This window comes from Sphaeramia orbicularis, chromosome 20, assembly GCF_902148855.1.
Source record: "Sphaeramia orbicularis chromosome 20, fSphaOr1.1, whole genome shotgun sequence".
Lineage (NCBI taxonomy): Eukaryota > Metazoa > Chordata > Actinopteri > Kurtiformes > Apogonidae > Sphaeramia > Sphaeramia orbicularis.
Genome location: NC_043976.1, coordinates 13,180,065 through 13,205,329, shown reverse-complemented (window position 1 = coordinate 13,205,329; position 25,265 = coordinate 13,180,065). Strand labels below are relative to the sequence as shown.

Sequence of the window (25,265 nt, the reverse complement as noted above, 5' to 3'; positions counted from 1 at the left end):
ACTTGGTCTATGAGGAGGGCATAATGCAATAACATTGCATTAAAAGGGTCTTTTTACAGCGTCACAGAGCAGTGCGGCTGTATTCCTTGTGTGAGCCCGGTGCGCTGTTTGCGGTCACTAATGGGCATCAGAAATTACAGGCAGTAGAATTGCGCCCCGCGGGGGGACTGGCCTCCTCAGCGGAGCGGAGCACTTAGGCAGTGTCTGGGAGGCTGCTGGAGGAGGAAGGGGGGAACTCAATGTCACAGCCTTGCCTCATAATTAAAGAAACCCTATTCCTTATCCACTGTTAGGTGAGCCCTAGCTTGGTGCTCTGTCTGAGGGCTCCCCTGTGGGTGTCTAATGCGTGTTGCCCCCAGTGTGCATGTGGGATGATCGGGGAGCTGTGCCTTTCTGCTAGGTGTCTGAGCTGGAAGCCCTCTGCCCATCACAAGAGTAAAAGGGCCACGCTTAGAAGAATGCAAACCTCCAACAGCAAAAGGAAATATCAACTCGGTGAAGTCTGAAAACCCAATAAAATCAGAGGGCCAAAAAGTAAGTGCAGAGCAGCCTGAAGGTGTAATTTTAAAAGTGAAACTGCTTTCATAGTTTTCCAAATGATCCCGTTCCTTGTGAAATATGATAAATTTAAGTTAGTCCTTATTTAGAAATTCAGGGCTCATCTTTGGTCCTTAAGTCTGTAGATTTTCTTCCTGCCTAATCCCTCATTTGAAGTAAATAAAAGTAGTAGAGCTGTCATGGTCAGGTTGTTTTCCTCATCTAGCTCCCATGCTTTATAATTATTCATATGAAATGTGGTGCTGTTGATGGGCAACAGTCTTATTTTCTGCTTCAGTCAACAGTGCACATTTGTATTTCTAAATTGTGGAGCGCTTGTTATGTAAGGCAATTTTCTGCCTTCTTAAGAGCTGGATCTCCTGTGCATTAATAAGAGGCTGGGCTGAGCTGCTGGAGAGCTAAGGGCCTGTTCATGCTCTGAACTACACAACCAACAGCACACACATTTTCACACATTGAAATAATGGTGATTTTAAAACCTCCCTCAATCTGATGAAAGCCAGATATAAGGACACCTTAAAGGTTAAACATATTACACTTTTCATTTCTAAATGAAAAATGTACAGATAAACATAAACTAACAAGAACTTTTCAAAGGTCACTTACCTTCTTTTCTCCACATTTTGTAGATCATTTGACAGATTAAACATACTACAGTCTAAATAATTATTCAAACCATTAAACACAGTGCGTGAAACAGTGGATCTACTACCTTAAACCCTGCTTGGCTAAAAGACAGTGTTAAAGATCATATCCTATATCCTGATTAAATTAATGATCATTGTTTTTCATATTTTCAAAATATTACATTATATATAAAATAAAAATATTCACATATCAGTTAAAGGCATAAAAAAAAAAAAAAAAAAAAAAAATTCTAAACCACACACCACCATTAAAAATCCTCTACTGGATAATAGACCCTTTCCTCTATTTAAGTATTTCCAGTTTCATTGACAAGCCACATGAGCCATTGGGTCTACATTTGAGCATGTCATTTTAATTTTGATTTAATACCTTATGGGATGATAGTGGCCCGTTACACTAAATTGAATAGACGTGGAGCTGATCTGGAAAATCAATTAATCGATGTGCAAGGCTCATCTAATACGCATGTTAATATAATGGGAGAAACACGCACGGCCCATAAAAAAGAGACATTTGGAGCAAATTGGACAGTGGTGATTTTAACAGCGGTTGACATAAGTAAAAGTGCACTGCAGCGGAAAACAGTGACATGAGTGTCTGAAGGGGCCTCAGCTGGAGACAAAAGCAGCAGAGATGGGCCTGCGACTTGAGGAGGATGGTGGAGCGGATGGGAGGGAGGGGGAGGGAGGGGGAGGGTGGAGGAGGATGGAGAGTGCAGACAGCCGGGCCCTCTGAAAGGCCGTCGTGGTTGGCAGCCGCTGACCTTGGTGACGATGGGTTTTCACCAGAGGCTTCTAATGAAGGCTGATTGCCAGGGAATGGTGAGGGAGCCAAGGGGTAGAGAGGAGCAAAGGAGGGGGAGAGAAGACGAGAGAGCAAGAAAAAGTGAGAAAAGAGACAGGAGAGAGAGAGAAAAGGATAGAGGAGAGGCTCAGGTAATTGCAGCACTTGTGGGTCTGAGGCCCTGCGGTCCTGTGATGTCGGGGTGCAGTGGGGAAGAAGAGAGATGTCTGTGGACGCTTTGGTGGTAAATTGTGGAGCACAGGGATAGGAGGCAGGCCCCTAGGCTGTAATTACCCCTATGAGTGTGCGGATGGAGAGTGGACAGGCCCAGTGTGGGGCTCTGACAGCGATCAAGGAAACGACTCCGAAGGGGAGTAGGGACAGACAGACGGCAGGAGTCTTGACGGAGGAAGACGACAGGACGCCTCTGTCTCTCTCCGCCGGGCTCCCTGAAAACCAACCGGGCCAGACACTGGACCAAGGTCAGAGGCTATTAGTGAACACACAACATGCCGGTGACAAGACAGCCATGACAGGAACAGCAAAGAGACAGTGCAGGCCTGGCAGAAGATGCAGCTCCCAAATGAACGAAGATGTAATGTGGAGGATTTGGCTCTTGTAGCAAATGCTGCAGACTAATTAGATCACAGAGTGGAGGAAGTTGGTGCTCCACTGGATGGCGCAGCAGGGTCAGGGGGGTCCTGGCATACGAACTGGAATAAGAGAGTTGATAGGCTGGCCTAAGCTTCCTGCTGCCACGGATCAGTATGTACTGCCTCTCCTCCTCCTGCCTGGGCTGATGTAACTCACTGGAGTGGCAAATTACACCAGACCTACAGCTGTAGCCCGACATTATGATTAATTTGATCAGTAATTTCTCCTGTTTTTCATTTTAATCGCCGCGACCATTCTGCTGTGGCAGGTCTTTCAGATCTAATTAAGATCAATTCCGTGTAACAGACTTGGCGAGCGCTTTACCCCGTCAAATCCCTGAGCTCTCCGGGCGTGGAGAAAACCCGCAGCTCTAATCAATCAACTTCCAGCAAAATCCAGCGGGCTCCCGCAATCAGCCCATTGACACACTTAAGCAAATTTCATAATCTCCCCCTGTCTATTTGTCATCACTGCTGTGGCTATTTCAGGCAGCCACAGGCCACGTCTCACTGTACTCCACATATTAGGATGCAAAGAGGGTGCGGGTGGGGTGAAAAAAAAAAAAAAAAAAAAAAAAAAAGAAGGGTAAATTCTTACTCCTTTAAACCAAATTAACTGCAGTAATCTGGTTTAGACCGCTGACTCAAGGGACACTGTCTGTTGTGGTGTGATTTGTATTCTAATAGGGATATTAATGAGCCAATTAATGAATTTGGACTCACAAATTAAAAACACCAACATTTAAAACACTAGGGATGTAATGGATGCTCAGGATTCCTCACTACGAGCTTATAAAGAATATTCGCACGTTCATGAGAGGAGAATTACAATAGGACCATAATTGGAACATAATGAGTGTTTGTCTGTCTGTGGCTCTGCGCTGTATTTCCAACAACAGAGGAATGGCTGGGTGATTCTGCATGTCTGAATAATGACATGAGGAAATGGGGGTGTTATCTGTCTTATGCTGATTATATTATGGTAATTATGACTCTACTTTATTGCACTGAACCTGGTCCTCTGGGTAAAGCATGGAATAACAAGAAACGCCCATCGTCAGTGTCTTCAATTAAAATATACAAAGGTGGATGGAATTTCATGTGTGTGTTGCTCAGGGAGTTACATTATGACTTCCTGCATTAAATAATTTATGTGCATATTTTTAGTTGTGAATTTCTATAAGGGAAAAATACACCTTAACTGCAGAAAAAAAAAGATCAACAAGTATGTTCAGCACTAACAGGTGGTGACTTTTTTGAGCGCTGGTACTCAGGTTTCATGTGATTTATAGTCTATTGTCTCAAGGTTTGAATGTTTGGTGACAAACTGTTTTCAGCCTACCATGTTATTTGTCATCTTCCTATCACTTTTCATTTTATCTGCATTTTCCCATGGCTGAGAGTGCAGTGTCTGTTTGCAGTGGTGTGTTCTTGGCTTTTTTTTTCCCTTTTTACAATATATTCTCATGTTTTTCTTCGTCTATAATCGGCAGCTGGATTTTAACACATTTTTAAGTTCTGAAAATCAAAAATGTGTTTTAAGACTCTTTAAGTCTTCTTGTAGGTTCAATATTTAGTGACATCTAGTTGTAAAGTTACAGATTGGGATACAGCTAAATATGTAATCATGGGGGCCCAAGTGACCGTGACTCCATGGAGGCAACCTGCTCTGTCTATAGAAAAATGTCCTCACTTTAACGTCATAAAACAATAATTATTCGAGCAATAAAAACATAATTCTGATTATTACATTCCATTTCATACACAGTGGCCCTTCAAGGATCTGTGAGGACCCTGTTAAAAACTTCTGTGAATTAACAATGAGGAGCTCAGTGATTGTTGGTCTTCAATCCAATCACTGACCCAGGCAGTGAGGTGTGGGAGCTGGAGGAAGGCGGAGAGCTACTGTTTAAATCCTATTGTAACATTGAGTGGAGTGCTGAGGCCACGGCCTGTCCTTGGGCGAAGCCCTCGCTGGGTGACACACGCTTGACAACCCAGCACTGACCCAGAGAAACTAAACCTTTTTACGGCCATGCCTCTTCTCCCACTCACACCACAAACACACATTCCATAATCCTATTTGATGAGCCAATATCTTAATGATACCTGATGTGGCCCCTTTAGCCCCCCTCAAAGGAGGTCTGTCCTCAGTCATCATAATCAGCCCCAGTGCTTCTTTTAGAGAAGACAATCTATATAAAGCCAAGGGTCTCAGTCTTGTCAATGCAGAAAGGATGTCTGAAAATAATCTTAAATCTCCCAGCATTAGGTGAACATATTCAAGATTACAGAAAATTTAAGTAGTGATTTACTAACAAATCCAAACAAGTAAATAAGAGGGACAGGTTAAGGTCTATCCTCTAGAAGTTCAGGTGTTAACAGTCTGGCCTGATACTACCTTAAGATGTGAATTTGTATTTTGGTCAGTAGCCCTTGTATTGGCGTCCGACTGGACAGTGTGTTTGGTGCGATGTAGCGCGAGCCTTTGGAGCCCATTAAATCCAGAGGCTGTTTTTTCCTGCTGAGTCTCACTAGGCCGTGACAGGGCCGGAGAGGGCTGCAAGGGAGGAAACAAATAGCCCAACTCATCCTGGCCATAAAGAAGGTTGCACCACAACCCAATAAGGGTCTGCCGCTGATGAATGTGACCAGGGACAGAAAAGCGACCTGGCCAGTCTCCACCGAAATGAACCACAGGGATATAAAATAGGTTATTATCGTCACACAGTGACAGCCAGACAGACAGACAGGAAGAGATGGACGGACAGACTAAAGTGACTAACAAGGGAGGTTGAGTAGGAGAGCAACTAAGTAAAAATTAAGGGCTGCATGGTGTTGGAAAGCATTTAATAGATAACCTCCGAACTCCCCCTAAATCTGCTAGCGGATGGTGAATTGTGCTCTGCCTTGGTTGTAAGGTTGCTCTACTACACTACGCCTTAAACAACAATGCATTTCTTATAGCTCCACACAGACAGAAGAGCTGCCTGCTTCCATTCATACTTCCGCTAAATAAACATATGAGTACTGGCAGAGTATCAAACACCATGTATTAGTGGAAAAACAGTAGTAAGACTGAGACTGAATCCCTGATGCAAATGTTCTTGCTCGTGAGTTGGGATTCTGTCTTCTGAATCACACTTCCAAAATGTTCTTGCATGCTAAGGGTTGGACAAAATATTGACACAGGAATATATCATATACTGGTATAAGACATTGACATTTTTTATCACAGCATGCACACTGACATGACTCAGAGAGGCACTAAAATATGACTTCCTTGTTCATTATTTCATAACAAATGACAAATTCTGTTAAATTGATCAATATGCAGCGAGGAAATGCATAATTCCTGCTGATGTATTATAGATGATTTTCTGGTAGTGTATCAAGTATTGCAAAATTGCTATATCACGGCAACATGTCTTGATAATATCGCAACATGAGTTACTGTGATTCCCACCTCTACTACATGTTATTGGATAAATGACCCCTGACTGTTTAAACTGAAAAATGAAGAGGCCTGCAGACTCACTGGTAACGGCATAGGTGGGGTGACGGGCGAGGGAAGGCTGCGGGCTGGTGATTGGTTGGGTCGGTGTGGAGGAGACTGCTGAGGCTGTCCCGAGGTGGAGGAGCATGTGGAGCCAGGAGACGGGACAGAGGTCTGCTGCTGCTGGCTTGGCGTGGTCATGTGATGTTGGGATGGCAGCTGGTTCGGGGTGTGGGAGTGGGTCTGTTGGTGATGGTGCTGCTGCTGTTGTTGCTGCTGCTGCTGCTGGTGGTGCTGCTGCATCTGTTGGAGCTGCTGTAGGTGCTGGAGCTGGGAGTTAAGTGATGAGGTAGCTGTGAATGGAAAGACAGCAACTTGTGAGACATTCTGACTGAGACCTCAACTGTTTGCATGGACAACAACTATGACAGGCTGAGACGTTCACGACATCATGTGTTTTAGCAAATAAACAGGAAATTGCTCATTATCTGAAGAATGCACTCAACCTCTGATAGACCACGTATGCAGACACAGCAGGTGTGCGATGCTAGGGTGCATAGTGAGAGACGATGTAAATTGCATGGTGCCACAACAAGGTCCTCCAGGGTTTTTTTTATCTTGCATGATAGTCAGTGAATTTAATTTAAGTAGTTGGAGGACAAAGCTATCAAGTCTGACTGATATAATTGCTCTCTCTAGAGCCAAAAGTCTTCATTGTCACTTGGAGAATGTCAGAATCTTTGGTTTAATGGCTTAAATTCTCATAGGAAAGAGACATCCATCTACACTGGAAGACTTCAGAAATAAACCCATTAACTAATTGGATCCAATAATGGCACGCCATTAGAACCTAATTTCAACATTTAAATGCTTATAAATTTTTATGCTGTTTAAAAAAAATGTGAACACTCAGGCTGAGCCAAGATGAAGCTACAGCTGCATGCAAATAGTCCAACGGACCCAGATATCCATGCATGCAATATATTAAAGAGAACAGCATTCTGTTCAGGTGTGTACATGACAACCTTATGATAATTTGGATTTATAAAAAATATTTGTAATTTTTCACACAATTTTTGCATGTCAGATTCTCCTGCTGTAATCAATCAGAATAAATCCATAAAAAAAACAAATCACTTCTAAAAGTGACATCAGTCATATGTTAAAACATATGTGCAGACTTAAGCTAAACAGAATGTTGGATCTTCTGGGCTACAGTGCTATTTTTTTACACTGCACATTCGCTGTTTATCAGTCATTTCAGAAATATCTCTAACATAAATTATATCATGTATAACTACATGCAGTTGTGTGCATATATGACACAAAAATGCAAAACCCCCCAAAAAACTAAACAAACAAACAAACAAACAAACAAACAAACAAACAAACAAACAAACAGCAAAAGACATAAAAAACAAACACTTTATGTTTTGTTACGGTCTCTCACAGAGCGTTAATCTGAGCTGGTGCTGCTGCCTTAGACTCTGTGATGTTGCAGAGTGTTGATAAGGTAACACACAGATGAATAGAAGGGACGATCATAAGAAGTCATGACGTTAAAGGGACAGACCTGATCTGTGTATCGATATTTGACCGACCTGAGCAGACTGATGGATATTCATATTACAGCATCTTATTTTTCTCTTTAATTCTTTAGACATTTTGATGTGTTTATTTCCAGGTACAAAGTGGAGCAAGACAGGAAATGTGGAAAACAGAGTAAGGAAACGGTCAACTGGGAATCAAACCAGGGCCTCATTGCGTATTTGCTCCCATGTCTTGTTTTGTGTTGTACCAATGGGTCAAGCTTGATGGCAGAGTTTTGGAGGACAAATTTTAACTTAAACTTGTGTCAGACAAAATGAAGATCGATACTCAAAGTTAGGTAAAATATTAAAAACAAAGAGGTCAGAAGGAAAGTTTACACAAGTTCACTATTAAAGACACTTAAAACACTAAGGACTGAATTACAAACACCAGTTCTCAAAGGTGTTAGTGAATACCCATTGAAAATGCAGCAAAGCAATTGCAAACACAGGCATGGACAAGCTTGTATACATACAGAATCAATGTACTTAAATAATTTACGTATGGTTGTCTCATAAAAGATGAATAAAACATCAGGGCAGACAAGTCTTTGATTAGTGTGGTCACTATGACTGCAGGACAGGCACAGATGAACATTTGATGAAGATCAGATCATCCTCCTCTTTCCTCACTCTGCAGAAGCACAGCAAAGAAAAGCCAGCGTCTCTTGGCCAGTAAACAGTACACTTTTACATTTCTTCTACCTCCTGACACATTGACACCTCTCTCACACCCCCACCATGAATTATATATCATCTGTGCAAACGGCAAGAGTCCAATTCTCACTTGAAATGTTGGGGCAAGTTGTCTAGCAAACGCTCAGCCCCTGACAGGACCGGCTCTCTTCCTTTGCAACTTCACAACGACAAAATGTTGAGCCCTATTTAAAGATGGAATAAAAGGGAACAAAGAAGCAGAAAACAAAGGAGGGAGGGGGGGTGGAGGGGTAAAATGAGATTTCTGTCAAAAAATTATCGAAACCAGGCGAAGATCAAAGACGATTGGAGAATTTCCTCCAGCACCAACCATTACGCCGAGGAACAAGAGGCACAACAAAAGAATATGAGGCAAAAGAAAACAAATACAGAGGGAATATGGAAGAAGCCCCATGTGGCCTTATTATAAGGGCTACACCGCAGGTAACTATATTCTTTAACAGCAGTGCTTTATAAATTCTGTCATCTTGTTAAGACTGTCAGGACCACTGACCCTCCCTTCCCCTCTAACTGGGCAACTGGCATTTTGAAGCTCATTCTTTTAACCACAGCTGTCTGATTGCTTTGGTTGAGCACATAATCCAAACGGCTTGTCTCAGTTAATTGTTTGTGCTCCTTCCTCCAGCAGACACAGGGCTGACGATGAGAGCGGGAGCTTCACTTATGATGGAGAGAGGGCAAAGGGGTGCTGAGATCCTATAGTGCTCATTATATCTCCCACTGTCTCTGTGTTGTGTTTCATATTCACTTGTTCCCAACTGTGATACGATGCGAGCAGTTCTCCCACTTAGTCATCATGCCCAAGGGGTGTAAGAGCAAGGGTCCCACTTTCACTGTTGTCACAACTCGCCTATGTTAATGTTTATAATGAGGAATAAGCCAGATCGTGTAGTAGAGTCATGCAGTGAGACGATCAGACACAATGTGAACTGTGGCATTTTATGCTCCATTTAACAACATTTAACAACAATCATTTGAGATCATGAAACACCAGCAGTGAGAGCGTGAGACCTTCAACCTCAGTGCTTTGAAAACCATCTACCATCTCTCTTTTACAGCTTTCTTCTTCTTTCTTTCTTCTTCTTTTTTTTTGCTTTAGTGCCACAGTAGAAATCAACTGTTATCTTTGACTGTCCCAGCCCCGGCTTCTGAAGTACTGAAGGACGAGGCGAGACTGATTGTCAGAGGTCGAAAGGCTAGGTCAAAGCCGGCTCATTCGTCAGACAAAATGCTATTTTTGTTTCCTGTGTGGTTGAGGAGTGAGGGGGGAAGAAGCAGCCGGCTCTCTCATTACCAGCGCTATCTCAGTAGTCCTTGCCAACCCCCTTATTGCAGCACTTTTCTCTCTGGGGCCCGCTCTAGACGGACTCCTTGTTTTCCTCTGAAAACACAACACATATTTTTACACCTATTGCCTATGAATTATCTTATGGATCATGTCCGAATTACATGGTTTTATACATTTTAAGTTAGCACAGAATTCAAACTTTTTCATGTTCGATAAAACCTGACTATAGAGCCAATTTCTGAAGCATTTTGATGTACGATGTACCTTTTGTGTGTCATAGGAAACTGTAAATGTAACAGTTAAGAGAATTTAGGTCTTCTAGAAAGCATATAAAGTATGAATAAGTGCTTAACATATTATAACCCTTACAAAGGGATCAACCAAGGCCAACTTCAAGCACAGCTGCAGGATAGCAGTAATAATATCTACACAAAAGGAGCATTTTTCACTCAGTCTAGTTAGATGTACTTCTCAGAGCATGTGGTTGAATCCAAACAGAGACAGATGATTGTCGTATATTGAAGGAATTCAAGTTTTCTGAGCATCAAAAAGAAAAACACAGTTCACAAACCTTGGAAAAGTTTATTCAACTCAAAGAAATGAATAAAATCTACAGTACTTCGACAACGTGTAAATAATATGAATGAGTATATTGTGTGCTTTTATTAAACATACACTTAGAAGGAGTTCAGATGAAGTTGTTGTAGAACATCTGCACCCACTCATCTATTCACTGTCACTGTGCAGACAGACGAGCATTCAAAACCATCCCCTGAAAGTCTTTGGCAGTATTTAAGAAGTGTTGTAAATTCTGAGCTAATCAGTGACTGCAGTGGAGTCTGTCACGACTTAATGAAATTGTCCAATTGGACCACCTTGTATCTTTAAGAAGCGCTCTAGCCTAAACACAGCTATCACTCTCTAACAAGAGAGGAGAGAGGGGGGACAAACAAGCTGCCCATTACTGTTCTGCCTCACGTTCTGCTATGGGAGTCCATAAACCGCTGTCTCAATTGCCTTTTCAGTGAGTCACACTGATAATTACTCCACTGGAGGTAAGGAGATTTAGACTCTATGAGATCTGGTAATTATGAAGGTGGTCAAAGGAAGGTCATTTTTACTCTGCAGATTAGATTGGAGCACTCACATACTGATGAAGTGGATAACATCACTGTTTCTGTACTGACTTCCTTAGTTCACTTTATCACTGTTGGTCACTTGTCACACAGATAACATTAGTCAGAATATCAACGTCAATTATATTTACTCATGCTCAAAGTGTCAGTTATGACTCTTGATTAATGGTCACATATATTAACTCTTCATCACAGTATCACACATCCAAACGACTACTTAAAATTGATTATCAGTTACAATAAGTAGTGTTAACATTGAGGAAAAGCAGAAAAGCAAGAAACATGTTGGGAGTTTAAAGTCACTTTTTTTTTTAAATTACAATTTAATTTACAGGACAGATAATTATTTCATTAAAGTTATATTCCACTCAGATAATGGTACTTGTGATGCCAATATTAATTCCTATTCGATATAAGATCACAATTTCTCTCAATTCAATTAAATTCAGGTTTTCTACACACAGCCTGGAAATTGAAATTTGTATTACATTCCTTCCCCCAGTAAGTCCATTCACTTGGTAATAACAGGAAAGGAGTGGAAAATAGATTCTTGCCTTTGCAATGGATGAAATTAACATGGGGGAATGAAACATTAAAAGAACTAGAGAGCCACTGAATAAAACATTACTCTGAGCCACAGCAGGCAACATCAGTGTCTTAGTCCTGCTGCAGGAGGAACTCAACGACTACAAAAAAAAAAAAAAAAAAAAAAAAAAATTATAGGCAGTTAAGATTTGAGAGGAGTCGCGGAAGCCACAGGATTTTAGAGAGTAAACCACATCGCTTGTAGGGATCCAGAGATAATTGCTTTCACTTTGTGATGCAAGGCAATAGTCAAGCTGCGTTGTAGAATTCTCACTCTGGGGGAAGCATTTCAAAGAATCAAATCCTCTCCATGGAGATGTAACACCTACAAGAAAATCCCTGTGTACTTGATAATGTTGTCCTTTTGGTGTTGCTTACGCGAGGTATTGATTCCAAAGTGTGGTCCAGGGACCTCCAGGGGCCCTTGAGAGAATTCCAGGGGGTCCCCCCAGCAAAAGAAGTTAAATTTTGCTTTGATCCTTTCCAGAGAGAGGATGTGTACAGATTATTGTTTTCATGGCAGCCTTTCTTTGCCAAATGATGCGCTGCAAAGGCTTAAGTGGGCAGGTTTTCTTTCTAAACAAAGGTGAAGAAAGTTACATTAATTACACTAATTAGCTGCTCTCACTCTTCTTGAAGGCTTGTTCGTCATTGAAATTAACTCATTTATTTGGAGAAAAAATACCTGTTGACTCTTAATCCTTGAGGGCACTTTCATCCATCCAACTTTGTTCTGATCAGATCTCCACCAAAATCTCCTCAGAGTATGATTTTAAGGACAAAAATGTAAAAAAAAAAAAAAAAAAAAAATTGATTTTGGATAGGATTTATGATCAAAAGGTGTTTACTTCACATCTTCAAATATGTAGGTAAAGCAATACTATTCTGACAAACTAGACTCTTTGAGAGATTGAGAGTTTCTTTTATGATAAAAGGATACGTGGACAGTATGTACTAAGAATCCCAGTAAGGGGTCCCCCACTTTGTCCTTCAGAGTCCAGAAGGTGTTGGACAACGTCACCCCCCCCCCCTCGCTCTAATCCAAAGAAAGAGCCGTCTGCCTGGACAGACTGGGTTATTACAGCGTGTTCATGGTCCCATCATGTGTCGTCAGACCAAAGCGGAGGCCGCGAGTAAAAGCCTCATGCAAAATTTATGTTCATGCGGCTGTTTCAGTGGGTGGAAAAATCAATATTGCGGGCCTGATGCACAGAGATGACTGAGTGCTCTCTGACTGACAGTAAAAGCTGAAAGAGATTGAGGGGCTACATTTACTGCTCTAGAAATGGAGTGGAGTAGAGTTGCCCTAATAGTCTAGTTCACCTTAAATTTGAATTTCATTGTGGATTATTTTGGTAACTTGCAGAAATTACACCATTAGTAAAAAATGAAGAAAAAAAATGAGGAATAAGCACGCTTGTTCTGAAATCATCTAAACCATATCTTATGTTGTGGTTTCTGAACAGCTACAGTATTTCAAATTATGGGTTTATTAAGCCTTCCCTTCCTTTCTAACTTACACAGATATAAAATGATTGTAGAATAATCAAAAGACAATGTGGGTATGAGGAGGACATCATAGGGCTTTTGTTCTGTGCTGCTTCGCTTACATGTGCTTTGATAGTGTGCCACATACCCACAGTGCATTTGGGGAGGAATGTGAGAAGAGAGCAAAAAGAAAGTGAGAAAAGAAATTCAGTGGGATGAAATAACCCCAAACAATGGGATTTGCTTTCCATTCTTCTGCCTCCATCTTCTGTCTTTAATTATTCCCTTTGGTTGTCTGAGGGAGCGTGTAAGCACTTTCACACAGCACAACATGCCCAGCAGCACAACACTGTCTGCCTTAGTGATGTGGAGACTTCTGAGGTGACACTGAGCCTCTTGTGATTATTAATGCTGTTTAATACAACACAGAGCAGCCACTGTGATTGAGGGAAAAAACAGATTTCAAAATGCATGTATTCAAAATGCAATGTGAATGGAATTATGTACTACATGAGCAGTGCATTTGAGATACATTTTCCCTCTGCTACATAACAATGTGTGTACCATGAAATGAAGGCTAATGTTTGTAAATTCAACACTGAAAATGTGTATTGATAACAAGTAGCAAGTGTGCTATATTTGTACACAGTGTTTAATGGAACCTCAGCTGATCCTGGTGGGATCCTTGTGCCGGTTTAGTAGTTTCTTCTTGAATCGCATATGAGATATTTGAGAGCCCAGAACGATGTATGATGAATGAAGTAGCATGCTACTTATACGCTTATCGTGCTCACTGACTAGCAACAGGTTCAGCAAAGGGCAGCGGCAGTAAATGAAATTCCGCACCGGGACAATATATCATCAAAAGAAATGTATGCACCCGAACTTACGAGCCTTCTTCAAATGCGGACAAGGTGCCTGACGGGGTTGGGGGGAGGGAGAGAGAGAGCAAGGGATAGTGGAAAAAGGTGGTGAGTGGAGTGGGAAAAAATCGGGGGGGGGGTTTGCTGGATGGGTGAGGAGCAAGCCAGAGGAAGCAGCAGATTTTGTTGAATCAGTTCTATTTTCATACTGGCTGATCTGTGTCTTTTAACCATTTCACTGCAGCTGGAAAATGAAAGTACCAGGGCTAATTTCACAGTGAAAGCTCACTGAACAAAACCCCCCACGGTCTGTGGAAAAAGGTGCTAAGTCTACTTTGTCATTGTGAATTATGGCGGCGTAATTCAGGAATCAGGTTTGTGTGCGAGAGAGAAGAGGAATAAAAATATGTTCAGAATGAAAGGCAAGTAAAGCCTTTTTTTTCCTCCTTTCTAGTCCAAGATGTAGTTGGTGAGGTTTTCTTATTATCTGTAAGTAACAGATATCCCTCTCCAAACATGCCGTCCGGTACTGATGCCACAGGATCCATCTGTGATGTGTCTGTAGTTAGTCTAGAAATAGCACCCACGGGACTTTCACACTCCTCAGTCCTCCTACGGGACCCTTTTAAGCTGCACTGATACTGATAAAAGCCTCTGCAAATCTGCCCCCAGATACCAAGGCCATTAATTAAGGTAATTAGGCCCTGGTCAGCAATTAGTAACCACAGATAGCTTTTAGCAGTGACTAAGACGTCCCCACTGGTGTAGGGTTTGGTTTCCATACCATCTGCTGACAAAAGGTCCCGCAGACTCTTTGGTTTCACAGACTGGGGAACTGGAGAGCAGTGGTTAAAATGACCTCTGTGTGATCCAGGCCGGTTCCCAGACTCCCACCAGCGTCTGTACTGATGCTGCTGCTGCTGCAAACAGGACTTTGTTGTTCTTCCACAGTTCTTGGTTCTTTCTCCCTTCAACATGGAAGAGTAAGCTCCATGAAAATCCATACATGTTGACAACGGGAATAGTGGGATAGGAAACGTTCACTGCACAGGGTATTGATCAAAATTAGAACATCTGTGCTGAGTGTAAGTAGTATTGATTAGACCATAATGCTACATTGATTTGCTTGTATTATTAAGTCTGTAAAGATCATATTGATATGTTAGTTTACATTAAAACCCTGTATATGATGCTGTTTTCAGACAACATAATATATGAGAATATTAAATTAATCAGCCTACACATTGTTAGTATATGTTCAAAAAACAATTAATGTAACAATACCAAGCTTCCCTTATGCCAGTTTGTTTATATATCCCTAAAAATCTATTTCTTTAAAAATGTGGAGTTCAGAGGAAAACATGAAAAGAATAAACCTACTGCATCATGTAATGATTCAGAAACCTGGGGAAGGGGCAGGTTGGAAAGGACACTTGATACAGCAATTTCATGTTCAAGTTGTATTTTTCTTGTTATACATTTGAAAATGAAAATAAACATAAAAAAAAAACCATTCACAACCCCATTGTAGTATTGATCTAATATCAAAATACAGCAGTCTGTGTACGTCATCCTGTTGGCAAAGGTGTTGATATAAGGTGCTCTAAGTAGACAGACTGATAAAAACAGGCTGAATAAACACATTCAACCTCACAGAAAGATAGTGCAATAACTCACATTACTGGGGAATTGGAAATAAAGGATGCAGCTGTGCTACTTTACACAATTCCACTTTGAAGCAATCGGTGATAACACCATTTTCATTCCAGTTCAGTCCCTAAAATTACCATTAACATTACAACTCATGCAGAACACAGATAAATGTAAAATGTCACCCAGTTCTGCAGGCGGGAATTCCAGTTCCACAAGATTACCATCTCTGTCTGCTCTCTCCCACTGCACCTTGTCTAATATTTCATTTACAACATTTCATAAGTTCATTTTCCCCTCACTGACCATGTAAATCACAAATCAATTTTCATTTAAAATGCTTTGACTACAGATTGTTGCTGAAAGCTTCTGAATTGCGCCTCAGCAATATGGCAGACCTTTAGTAAATCTTTTGGAAAGTGTCTGGCTGGAAACGGGAGGAAAAAAGTGAGATGTAATTTCTACAAAACAACTCAGGGCAAGTGGTCAAGGCATTTACCGGAAGCACGTTACAAGTGTTGAAATATCATGAAAACAATGGGGCAGAACGATCTATTAACATTGTAATTTTTATCACAATCAATACTGCACAACAAAAGAGGAACACTATTGATTGTTAGACTTAATCAATATATGTAACAATATTATATCTTAATTAAGAATATTAGTGTGCAGATACAAACAGGTTCAGGGACTGACATGTTATTAGATAAACAGCACAAATTGTAATAATTGCCACTGTAGCCTGTTTATGTGGTTTAATGGAATAGAAGCAGAAAGTCTAATCGGCTGTAGCTGAGATAATTAATGATGTTATTTTATGTTCTGTAAATAATCATTTATATAACTGGAAGCTATTATGAGAAAATGTCATAGATAATTACACAGTGTTTTATTGCCAGCTTAAGTCAAACCCATTTAAATAAATGCATTATACTCCCTATATACACAGTGCAAAAAGACAGTGTGTAATGTGGGGAGACGTTTTTGTAGGTTGTGTTTATAGCAGGAGGTTTGCAAAAAGCCTCCTTCAGTGTTTACCAGTGAGGGCAGATGTCAGGGTTTGCTGTGGAGGAGCAGACACAGCCACATCTGATTAACAATATTATTGTCCTCCTCCACACCGCCATAAAGACTCATCCTCCCCCCATTTCTTTGCTTTTCTTTCTATTTCAGGCTGTGTGGCTGTGTGCTGTCCTGTGGCATGGCTGAGCCAGAGTGACACTGCCACCATCCACAGAAACAAAACACGAGTCAAGAGCCACAGGGTTAAGACAAAGAGCACTACAGTGTCTTAAAAAGGCAGAAAAAAACCCCAGTAGTGCATGCATTTAAAACAATAATGCACTGTGCATGCAAACATACTGTGTATTCATTGTTATTTTTGTGCAATTATGAAATGTATGTAAGTTGAATCAAAAACAAATCATTAGCATGTTCGCAACAAGTGAAACACCGGGGGGTAAAATTTACTCACATCTCAGCTTCAAAACAGACATCAGAGTGTAAATCATGAGTCTCATGGGAGTACGTTTGTGTGTTCGTATGTGCATGTACAGTAAGCCGCACATAAGCCTGAGTGTAAATTGGTGTGTTTGATTCTAACCCGCTCAACGCTCTTCTGTACATTTTGATTGGTGATTTTTTTTCTTCTTTCCGTCGCCAAATTGTCACAAAGCCAGTAACCCCACACATTTCCAAGCTGCTTATTGAAGACAAACAATAAACCACTGGCAGATATCAATGGCAGAGATGAGAACCCGGGTGCCATATCTGCTGGGACTGCCTGGCGAACCTGTCTCTGCCTTCGCTTCATCTCCAGCAGCACCTCTCACTCTCAATTATTTGGCTGCTGTCACAACAAATCAATCAAATTACCGCTCTAGGACTGTGTGCAGCTGCTCCTATTGCACCGCTAGTTGCATTAGCTTTGAAATGTATGAGGTCTACATTTTATCACTGTTATTTATTTAATGCAGCTCTCTCCCCTGTGAGTCATCTTACAACCACAGCAAAGTTAAATCATTAAAGGACAATGTGGAATACATACTGCTTGAGAACACTTCAAATTAAACAGCGATGAGGGAGAAGGAATGGGTTTGGCCTCTATTGTGTTAAAATGGCAGATGTTGATGTGAGGAAATGTGGACTGCTTGCACTGGGTCCTCTTAATGCGCTCCTTTACTGGCTGAATGTGCTCACAAACAACTGCTTATTTCTTTTCTTATCCCGATATGATACAACAAATATACACCAGAGAAAAAGAATCTCACAATGAGCAACTAGTGGGGCTATAACAAGCCCAAAAAGAATGCTTGAAATTGTCGATCTCCAATAATGTAATGGGTGAGGAGACACAGCGGCATTCCCACAGCAGACAGAGGTTAAGTCAGTGGCCTGGCCCGGTGAGCTAACCTCTTAAAGGAGCAGCAGTCAGCTGAGGCAGAAGAGATACAGTCTGACATGTCTAACTAGTGTGGAAACATTTGGCTCTTTCCCCCAGGAGCCCACCCTTTGGAGATGTAATGAGCACAGTGATTTCCCTAATTTGTATCATACCAACACGCGCAACCTGCGAACGACAGCGCTGAGCGTTTTCATCTAAAAGGCAGACATGGCTTTGATTGGCACCGACACTGGGTCTCATTACTGCAGGTGAGTGGGAAGCCGACCTTTATCAGGAAGCTTGAGTGCTGTTTTGTGTTTCCTGTGGACGAGTACAGAGGAACAATGCTCTCACCTCACCATTAGAACTCGGCTCTCTGATGTGATGCACTGCCTAGCTTTCTGCTGAAAGCAAATAAGATGGGATATACTTATTAATATGAAAGAGTTCCCGTAAACTAGCTTCTTGCATTACTTTGAGTGTATCATAGATAAGAAGAAGAGACAGATGAGACTTTGCTCTGCCTCTTTCCATTGTGCATTACATGTACAATGCTTTGAAACATCTAGTTTTACATGTATGATAATCACGTTTTGCTTGTTATAAACCGATTAAAAACACAGCAGAACGTGAGGGTTGTATGTACAAAATACTGAGATGTTTTGTCTGCATCAGTCACACAAACTTATATTTGAAACTGTGAAAATTACATGTGATTTTTTAAATTCATTTCAGCCGTCAAATTTATAGACCTCTAGCATGACCCAACCTACTTTTTGCCTCTGTGAAGTCAGCTAGAATTGTGTGCACTCTGTCACAAAAGATAACTTTCTCCCTTGTTTAGTTTCATTGGGAATTTGTTTTTACTGCATGTTTGCAGGCATAAATCATTCTGACAAATAACCAGTTACACTTGTGCCTGTGTTTACTGAGTCTGCCACAAGATGCTGCTCAGTTTTATTTAAGCAAGCGCTCCAACTTTATAGCACAACCCCATTACAGTGATAGTTATTCATCACAGTCTGAGGGAGCTGCCCTCCTAAAGCTCACAGCAGTTCAGTCAGTTCCCTTCTGTCAACATGCATTCTTACACAGCGAGCTTTGATTAACACGATCAAATAGAATGATCAAAGCTGTTGTTGTTGCTGCCTGATTTTGGTTTGTACTTAATTTTTTGTCATTACTGCAGAATAAAAAATATAACTAATATATAAAACAAACATGGTCTCAAATACCTTATCCTGTTCTAATTCAAATTAATGAAATATTACATTTCAGCAAAAGGGAAAAAGTCTGTAGAGTGTGACGCTAAAAGCATGCTGGCTTTCATGTTAAGACTAGTATTTCTCCATCTTCACAACCCTATTCCCCAAGACAAACAGCCTTATTAGCTGGTCATTAGCCGCCTCATTACATTTAAATACAGCCATTGGCTGGGCTCCTCTTGCAGTCTCATTACAGTGCCTCACAGTTGTCTTCTGTCTGATCTGACGCTAATTAGCTAGCAGCGTGAGTGCTGTAAAGCACACTTGCTCCTGAGGTCGTGAAATGAGCTGACTGCTCCCCAGCGACAGCACGGCGCTGTATTATATGTGTGATTAATCAAGCCTGGAGACCCGGAGGGCCTGGAGAGAAAAGTGAGGGGGATGCGGGGGCAGAGGCCAGAGTTGCAGTTGTCTGACAGAGGTGCTGTGCCAGCAGGCCTCATTCAGCGGAGCTGTGATGAACTCAGACAGGGGAGAGTGGAGGAGCGCCGTGTGGCCAGAGGGGCCTGGACACAGTCAAGACATTTAGCTTCACTCGTGACTTGTGTCACTTTCTCTCCACGGAGGTCCCTTCAATGCATCCCCTTCAGATAAGAGGACGTGCGAACAGGCAGTCTGTCAGTCCACATGCTTAAAAAAGATCTGCCACAGAGGCATTTCTCCAGAATATTTTTTTGCTATCTCTCATGGATGCGGAATTTTATCAGGACACTGAATTCCAAACTGTCTGTTAGGTTTTTATGGCGGTGGACAATATGGATGACAGAGAGGTGTTTATGTTGTACTGACACCACGACAATGTGTTTGTCGATCAGTTCATCAGATCACTGAGGCCTCTGGGTTATCCCTGATGCACCAGGAGGAAGATCTGTTGAAGTGTGAGTCAGACAAGCCTGCTGGGCCCATTATCGTTCACTACTGACGGATACATTGAAGGGTTTCACTAGATAGATGTGGGTTTATTAAAAGCTCTGCCCACAGCGATGGGTGCTGTTATTTATGCATGTTTGTGTCCATTAGGCTCCTACCTCCACATTTCCTCACTCAGGGCATCTGTCCATCCATTTCCTCACATGAAGGGAGCCTTCCCTGCACTTTGTGCTGCACTGGCATTATTGTAATCTCCATCCTAAAAACACACTGCTTTACATGTAGCCTGGCATCTTTTTACATTAGTGCGCCTCTCTCATCCAAGATTTATGACTGACGGTTTCTCCATCCATCCCTCAATCTAATGGTATAAAAGAGACAATGTTTTAAACATTAAAATGAAAACCATTTACAACTATGATCAAAAGAGAACACTTGAGCATTAAGTTTAAAAGGCAAGGATAAGTACAGCCATGTGGATGGACAGATGAGGTGGAAAAGAGATAAAAAGTAAAGTACAGTGCACTCTTATGCACAGGAAAGAGGCATAAAGTGCTTTTGCGCTGCGCTGCAAAACGCTGACCTGTAATTAATATGGTTGTTCCTTCGGGCAAGTTGAGGATAGCTTTTTGGGATACAAACCCCTAAAGGAATGCTACCTGGTCAGGAGCTTTGTAAAGCATTTTAGTAAAACAAAACATATACCTGTTTCGTTTCCTAAAAATAAATGTGTAACAAACTTTTTCGGCAATATCTGTTTCGTCATTCATCATCACTAACATTTCATAGTAAATACATTGGTTCGTGCTCCATTAATAACAAAGGATCTACAGAAAATCATTCTGTAAGACCAGACAATGAGAATAAAATGTATTTAAGTTTTAGTATGATTGTGTTTTCTGAGCAAATGAAGATGTGTTACAACATCCATCTTTTTCTAGAGAGGGTGAATTCCCTTCTGTTTTGTCATTTTTCATATACTGCACCAAGGTATCGTGTTGCCCCTATTTTGTCATGGAAATTAGTTTTATGGTAACTGAATGTCTACATCGCCCTTGTTCTTACCTTGCAGGTTCTGGAGGGGGAGTGTCATGATGCCCCCTGCAGCAGCAGCAGCCACCAGGCTCTGGATGTTGGCTGTGGGTAGGGAGAGGACCAGGCCCTGCTGCCCGCCCAGGTGTCCGCCTGCATTGAAGGGGATGAGGATGGGCTGGTTCATGCCTGGAGCTGCCCCAGACATTACACCGCCTACTGCATTAGCCAACTGCTGTGCCACCAAGAGAGACTGCGGGAGACACATATACGCACAATCACACAAAAGTACACATGTGTCAATAACTGTTGATATAACACGTATGAATATACTTACAAATACATGGTGCTCTTATATAATGCATTTCTGAGCACCAAAACCATTAATAACATTCAGAAACTTTGCCATTTTGTTCTTGTGTGTCATTAAAAAAAGCTTTAACAAAACTATCAAAACACCCTGTTAAACTGATGAATACTTTCATTTTTTCATATACCGAGACAGAAGTGAGAAGTGGCAGGAGGAATCAATAGGCAGACAAGGTCAGCAGACTATGTGGTGAATCAGATGTCACTGTATTACAACTCAGTGTGTTAATGAATGCTGTTGTTTTGCTCCTGACTTGTGTGCTTTGCTGTGTCACAGACTGACAGAGATCAGATCCAATTTTTCTTTCACGGAGATGCAGAGTGATTTATGTTTCATCCCAGTGAACAAATCCCTGGTACCTGAAATACAGTGCTGTTCAAAAAAATGTATCAGTACTTTACTCTTTTGATGAGGCATATAACACATCAGTCTCGTCTCTTCATGTATCCATTCATTCATATTAGTTAAAGTGGAATTGGTGCAGTCATACCCACAGAGGAAAAGATATGTTATCAGACGTATCGCTCTGAGATATTTTGCACAGCAGATCTCTTCAAATGTATTTTCCAAGGAAGTGGGTTTGGATATACACCAACACATTTTTCATCGAGAGCTTTGAGTCAGAAGTGGGAAGGTTTGTATCGTGGCTGAAAACACAGTGAATGGCATTTTAAATTTCATTCATTCTGATAAAACCTCTTTTTTTCACGTGAGGTCCAAGTTTGAGCATGTCAAAATGAATTTACACAGGAGGAATGAGACAGGAGACATTGAAGGTGTAAAAAAAAATCCAATAAAATGTTGCCTTAAAACTGACTCTCGCAGTGCAATCCAAATTTGGCGACATCGTTTTAGTGAGTAAAAAGCAGATCAATGATACAATATGTAGATATTCCCATTTAAAATTTTGGTTTGTGGGTCTGTCCAGCCCAGATGCTGAGTGTTGGTCTTACTGCCTCCATTTACAAACCTGTGCCTAAAAAGAAGATGCATGATTGTATTCTGCTATTGAGAGACTTCTACCTCTTGCTCACAGTCAATCATATGTATATTGTTGAAATAAAAATACAAATAAAGTTTATTTATGTAGCACTTTTCACAGAAAGAATTCACACAATGCTTTACAGTAAAATCAGAAGGATACACAGACAAAGACACAGCCACATAAACAGGCATAAAAATATAAATGTAAAAGAAAATTGTCATAAAACCCATACCTAACTCAAGAAGAGTTTATAAATGTCGGCTGGCTTCACCTTTTTAAAATACAAAGAGGCCAATGTGCGCTCTATGTGGGATTTGCTCAAAAATAAAAGAAAGACGTCTTCCTTTGCAAGGGAGTGTTTGGACAGTGCCAATGTAACAGAGTCATGTTTGTGTATGTTAGTGATTGAACTGCTTGTTTTATTTGTCTATTAGTTGTTGACTAATCTCAGATTGTCTTTCATTTGTGGATTATAAAGCCAAGTACATTTATTCAACATTGTGTAATATGTGTATTATATTTTGTTTGTATTTGACAACAGTACATGTGTGTCTTTTTCAAAGCCTGACAAATGTCAGATATTCAGTGCAGGGTTTCTGTGGGTCCTTGAAAAGTCTAAAAATGTAGCAGAATGTTAGGTTTCATTTGTGAGTTCTAGAGGTGAACCTGAAGATTGTAACCACCTGCTGTAAAAACATGATGGCACCACAGTGCACACTCCATGAAAGGTGACCTACTCTTTCTGTAGTTATAAATGTCTCAATCTAAGAAAAAAAAAAACCAAAGTTTGCTTCTAGGTGATAATACAATAACGATAATATATTTTTAATATTATATTCATGCAATCTTCTAAATCTTCCAGGTTTAAATATTAATTTGACAGCTCTAAAATGACTGGAAATAGAACTTAGTTGAAGTCTACTCATAGTAACTTGAAGACTACAACACCTTCCGCAAGAAAACACTCATTTGGAATGTTGAGTACAAAAGCATTAGACTCACATGGGGTGTCAGAAAATATAAATCTGCTGTAAAAAAAATTCTACAAATGCCTGCTATCACCTGAAACTTATCAGTATTTCTCATACTGAATTCTGCCCTATAGTGGTCCTAAACAGGTCTTAAACAGTGTTAAATTTAACCCTGCAGAATGTGTGAGATTTCATATACAGCGTTTATAGTTTTGTTTTGTTTTTTGTCAGTGGTTTAGAAATGTAAATGTTGTGACATTTTGTGATGTACTTCTGTAAGTTTCCCCTTTGGATCTGAAGCTGAACATTTTCCGGAGCCCCTGGTTTAAAACTGAATTGTTTGGAATAAAATAATAGAAATGCGATGTCAGTTTGTGTTGAGTCCAGAGTAAAGTAGCCTTTAGATGTTGCTAGGTAAGCCTGGCTGCACTGTGTCGACTCCACCACTGTGACTAAAGTTCACAAGCCTTTAACTTCAATTGTCAGCTATCTGCTTCTGTTTTGCATTGGCGTGTCTGCAGCTTGCACAGGATGTGGAGCGGGCTGGCTGGTGCGAAGACTCCACCATACTACCAAGCCCGGTGCTCCTAGGTGACAGGCGTGTCACTGTGATAACCCTGCATGGCACAGAAAGCCTGCACCCACTTCGACATACATGCGATCACAGTTTAAAAGGTATGAGGTCATGTAGGTTTAAAGCCACAAAGCATGGAGAGATCTGTGGGGAAAACATCTTCACTGAAGGACCGGTGAATACCTTGCTTGTATTTCTCAACTGCTAAAACAATAAAAAAAAATAGTATGAAGACATGATTGCTGTTGGCAGTGCTCTCTCTCTCTCTCTCTCACTCTCTCTCTCTCTCTCTCTCTCACACACAGTGAAGGGTTTCTCTTCTCAACATTTGCTTTGATTCACAACAACAGTGCATAACAAATGACAATATCTGAAGCTTCTGAGAGCATTCAAAATGACATTTGCCATTAACGTTAAAATGAATTAATAATTCGGAGCTCATGGAATCCTCAAAGGACAATAACAAAGGCGACCTGTTTGTTAGCTGCAAGTGACACATGTTTAATCTTGGTTTTAAACTAAATTTAATCTTGAATCGAAGCAGCGTATAATCAAAGACACCCTTTGAACATTTCATCTCTGAGTCAAACAAAATGAGATTGCCAGGCTTGACAGCAAAGACAGCCTCACATAGAAGGGAATAACATTAAAAGACAATTCCACAATTATCAGATGTAGCCCTGATTTATTTATCATTACAGGCAGCTTTGGACAAGTAGGCAGCTGTTAAGCATAAAGGCAGCTGCTGGGAGAAAACACTTCAGAATGTTTTTAAGCATGTTAGAGCTCTTGGTGTTTAGGCTGTTTCTTGTGCCAGTTTAAGACTGATTAAAATCTTCACCAGAGGTACAAACAGCACACATACAGTACACACATCAAACTCTGTGATGGGAATATATTACATGTAATTAGCTCTACTCCACTTGCACAAAACAAGCACCGGCAGTGAGTTTGTTAAAAGAATCCCTACTATCACTTATCTAGATTTCCAAACAGTTCACCTTCTGCTTTTGTCGGTTACTCTCACTCCTCTTCTCCATAGGTGTTGTAGGAAAGCAGCTATACACTGCTTGGCAGGCCTGACAGCTGAGCGTTGAGAAGTGGTCTCCCAGGGGCCACACAAGTACATAACCTGGGTGTGTGTTGGGATCTGGACGGGGAAGCAGCCCCGCTCAGGACTGGATGTGGTACCAAACCTCTCTGCCCATCAGGGGAGAATAGGCCTTTCTATCTGCTTGGCAGCTCTGGCACTGAGAAATTGCCCATAATCACCCAGATAGCAGACTTTTGTCATCCTAACTGCGAGTGGGAAACAGAAGGAAGGTGGATTCATGTTGGGTAAACTACCATCGGATAAT

The 25,265-nt window shown here is 41.1% G+C and overlaps 1 protein-coding gene across 2 annotated transcripts in view; it reads right to left on the bottom strand.

Annotated features, from left to right (window-relative positions):
* The window catches only part of pou6f2 (POU class 6 homeobox 2), a 68,768-nt gene that overhangs the window by 26,753 nt on the left and 16,750 nt on the right, over nt 1-25,265 (bottom strand). For both annotated transcript variants that reach the window (XM_030123749.1, XM_030123750.1), the window contains exons 4-5: nt 21,041-21,260; nt 6,181-6,491 (exon numbers count right to left, since the gene is read on the bottom strand). In XM_030123749.1, coding sequence (XP_029979609.1) covers nt 6,181-6,491; nt 21,041-21,260 — 531 coding nt within the window. The remainder of the gene's footprint in view (nt 1-6,180; nt 6,492-21,040; nt 21,261-25,265) is intronic.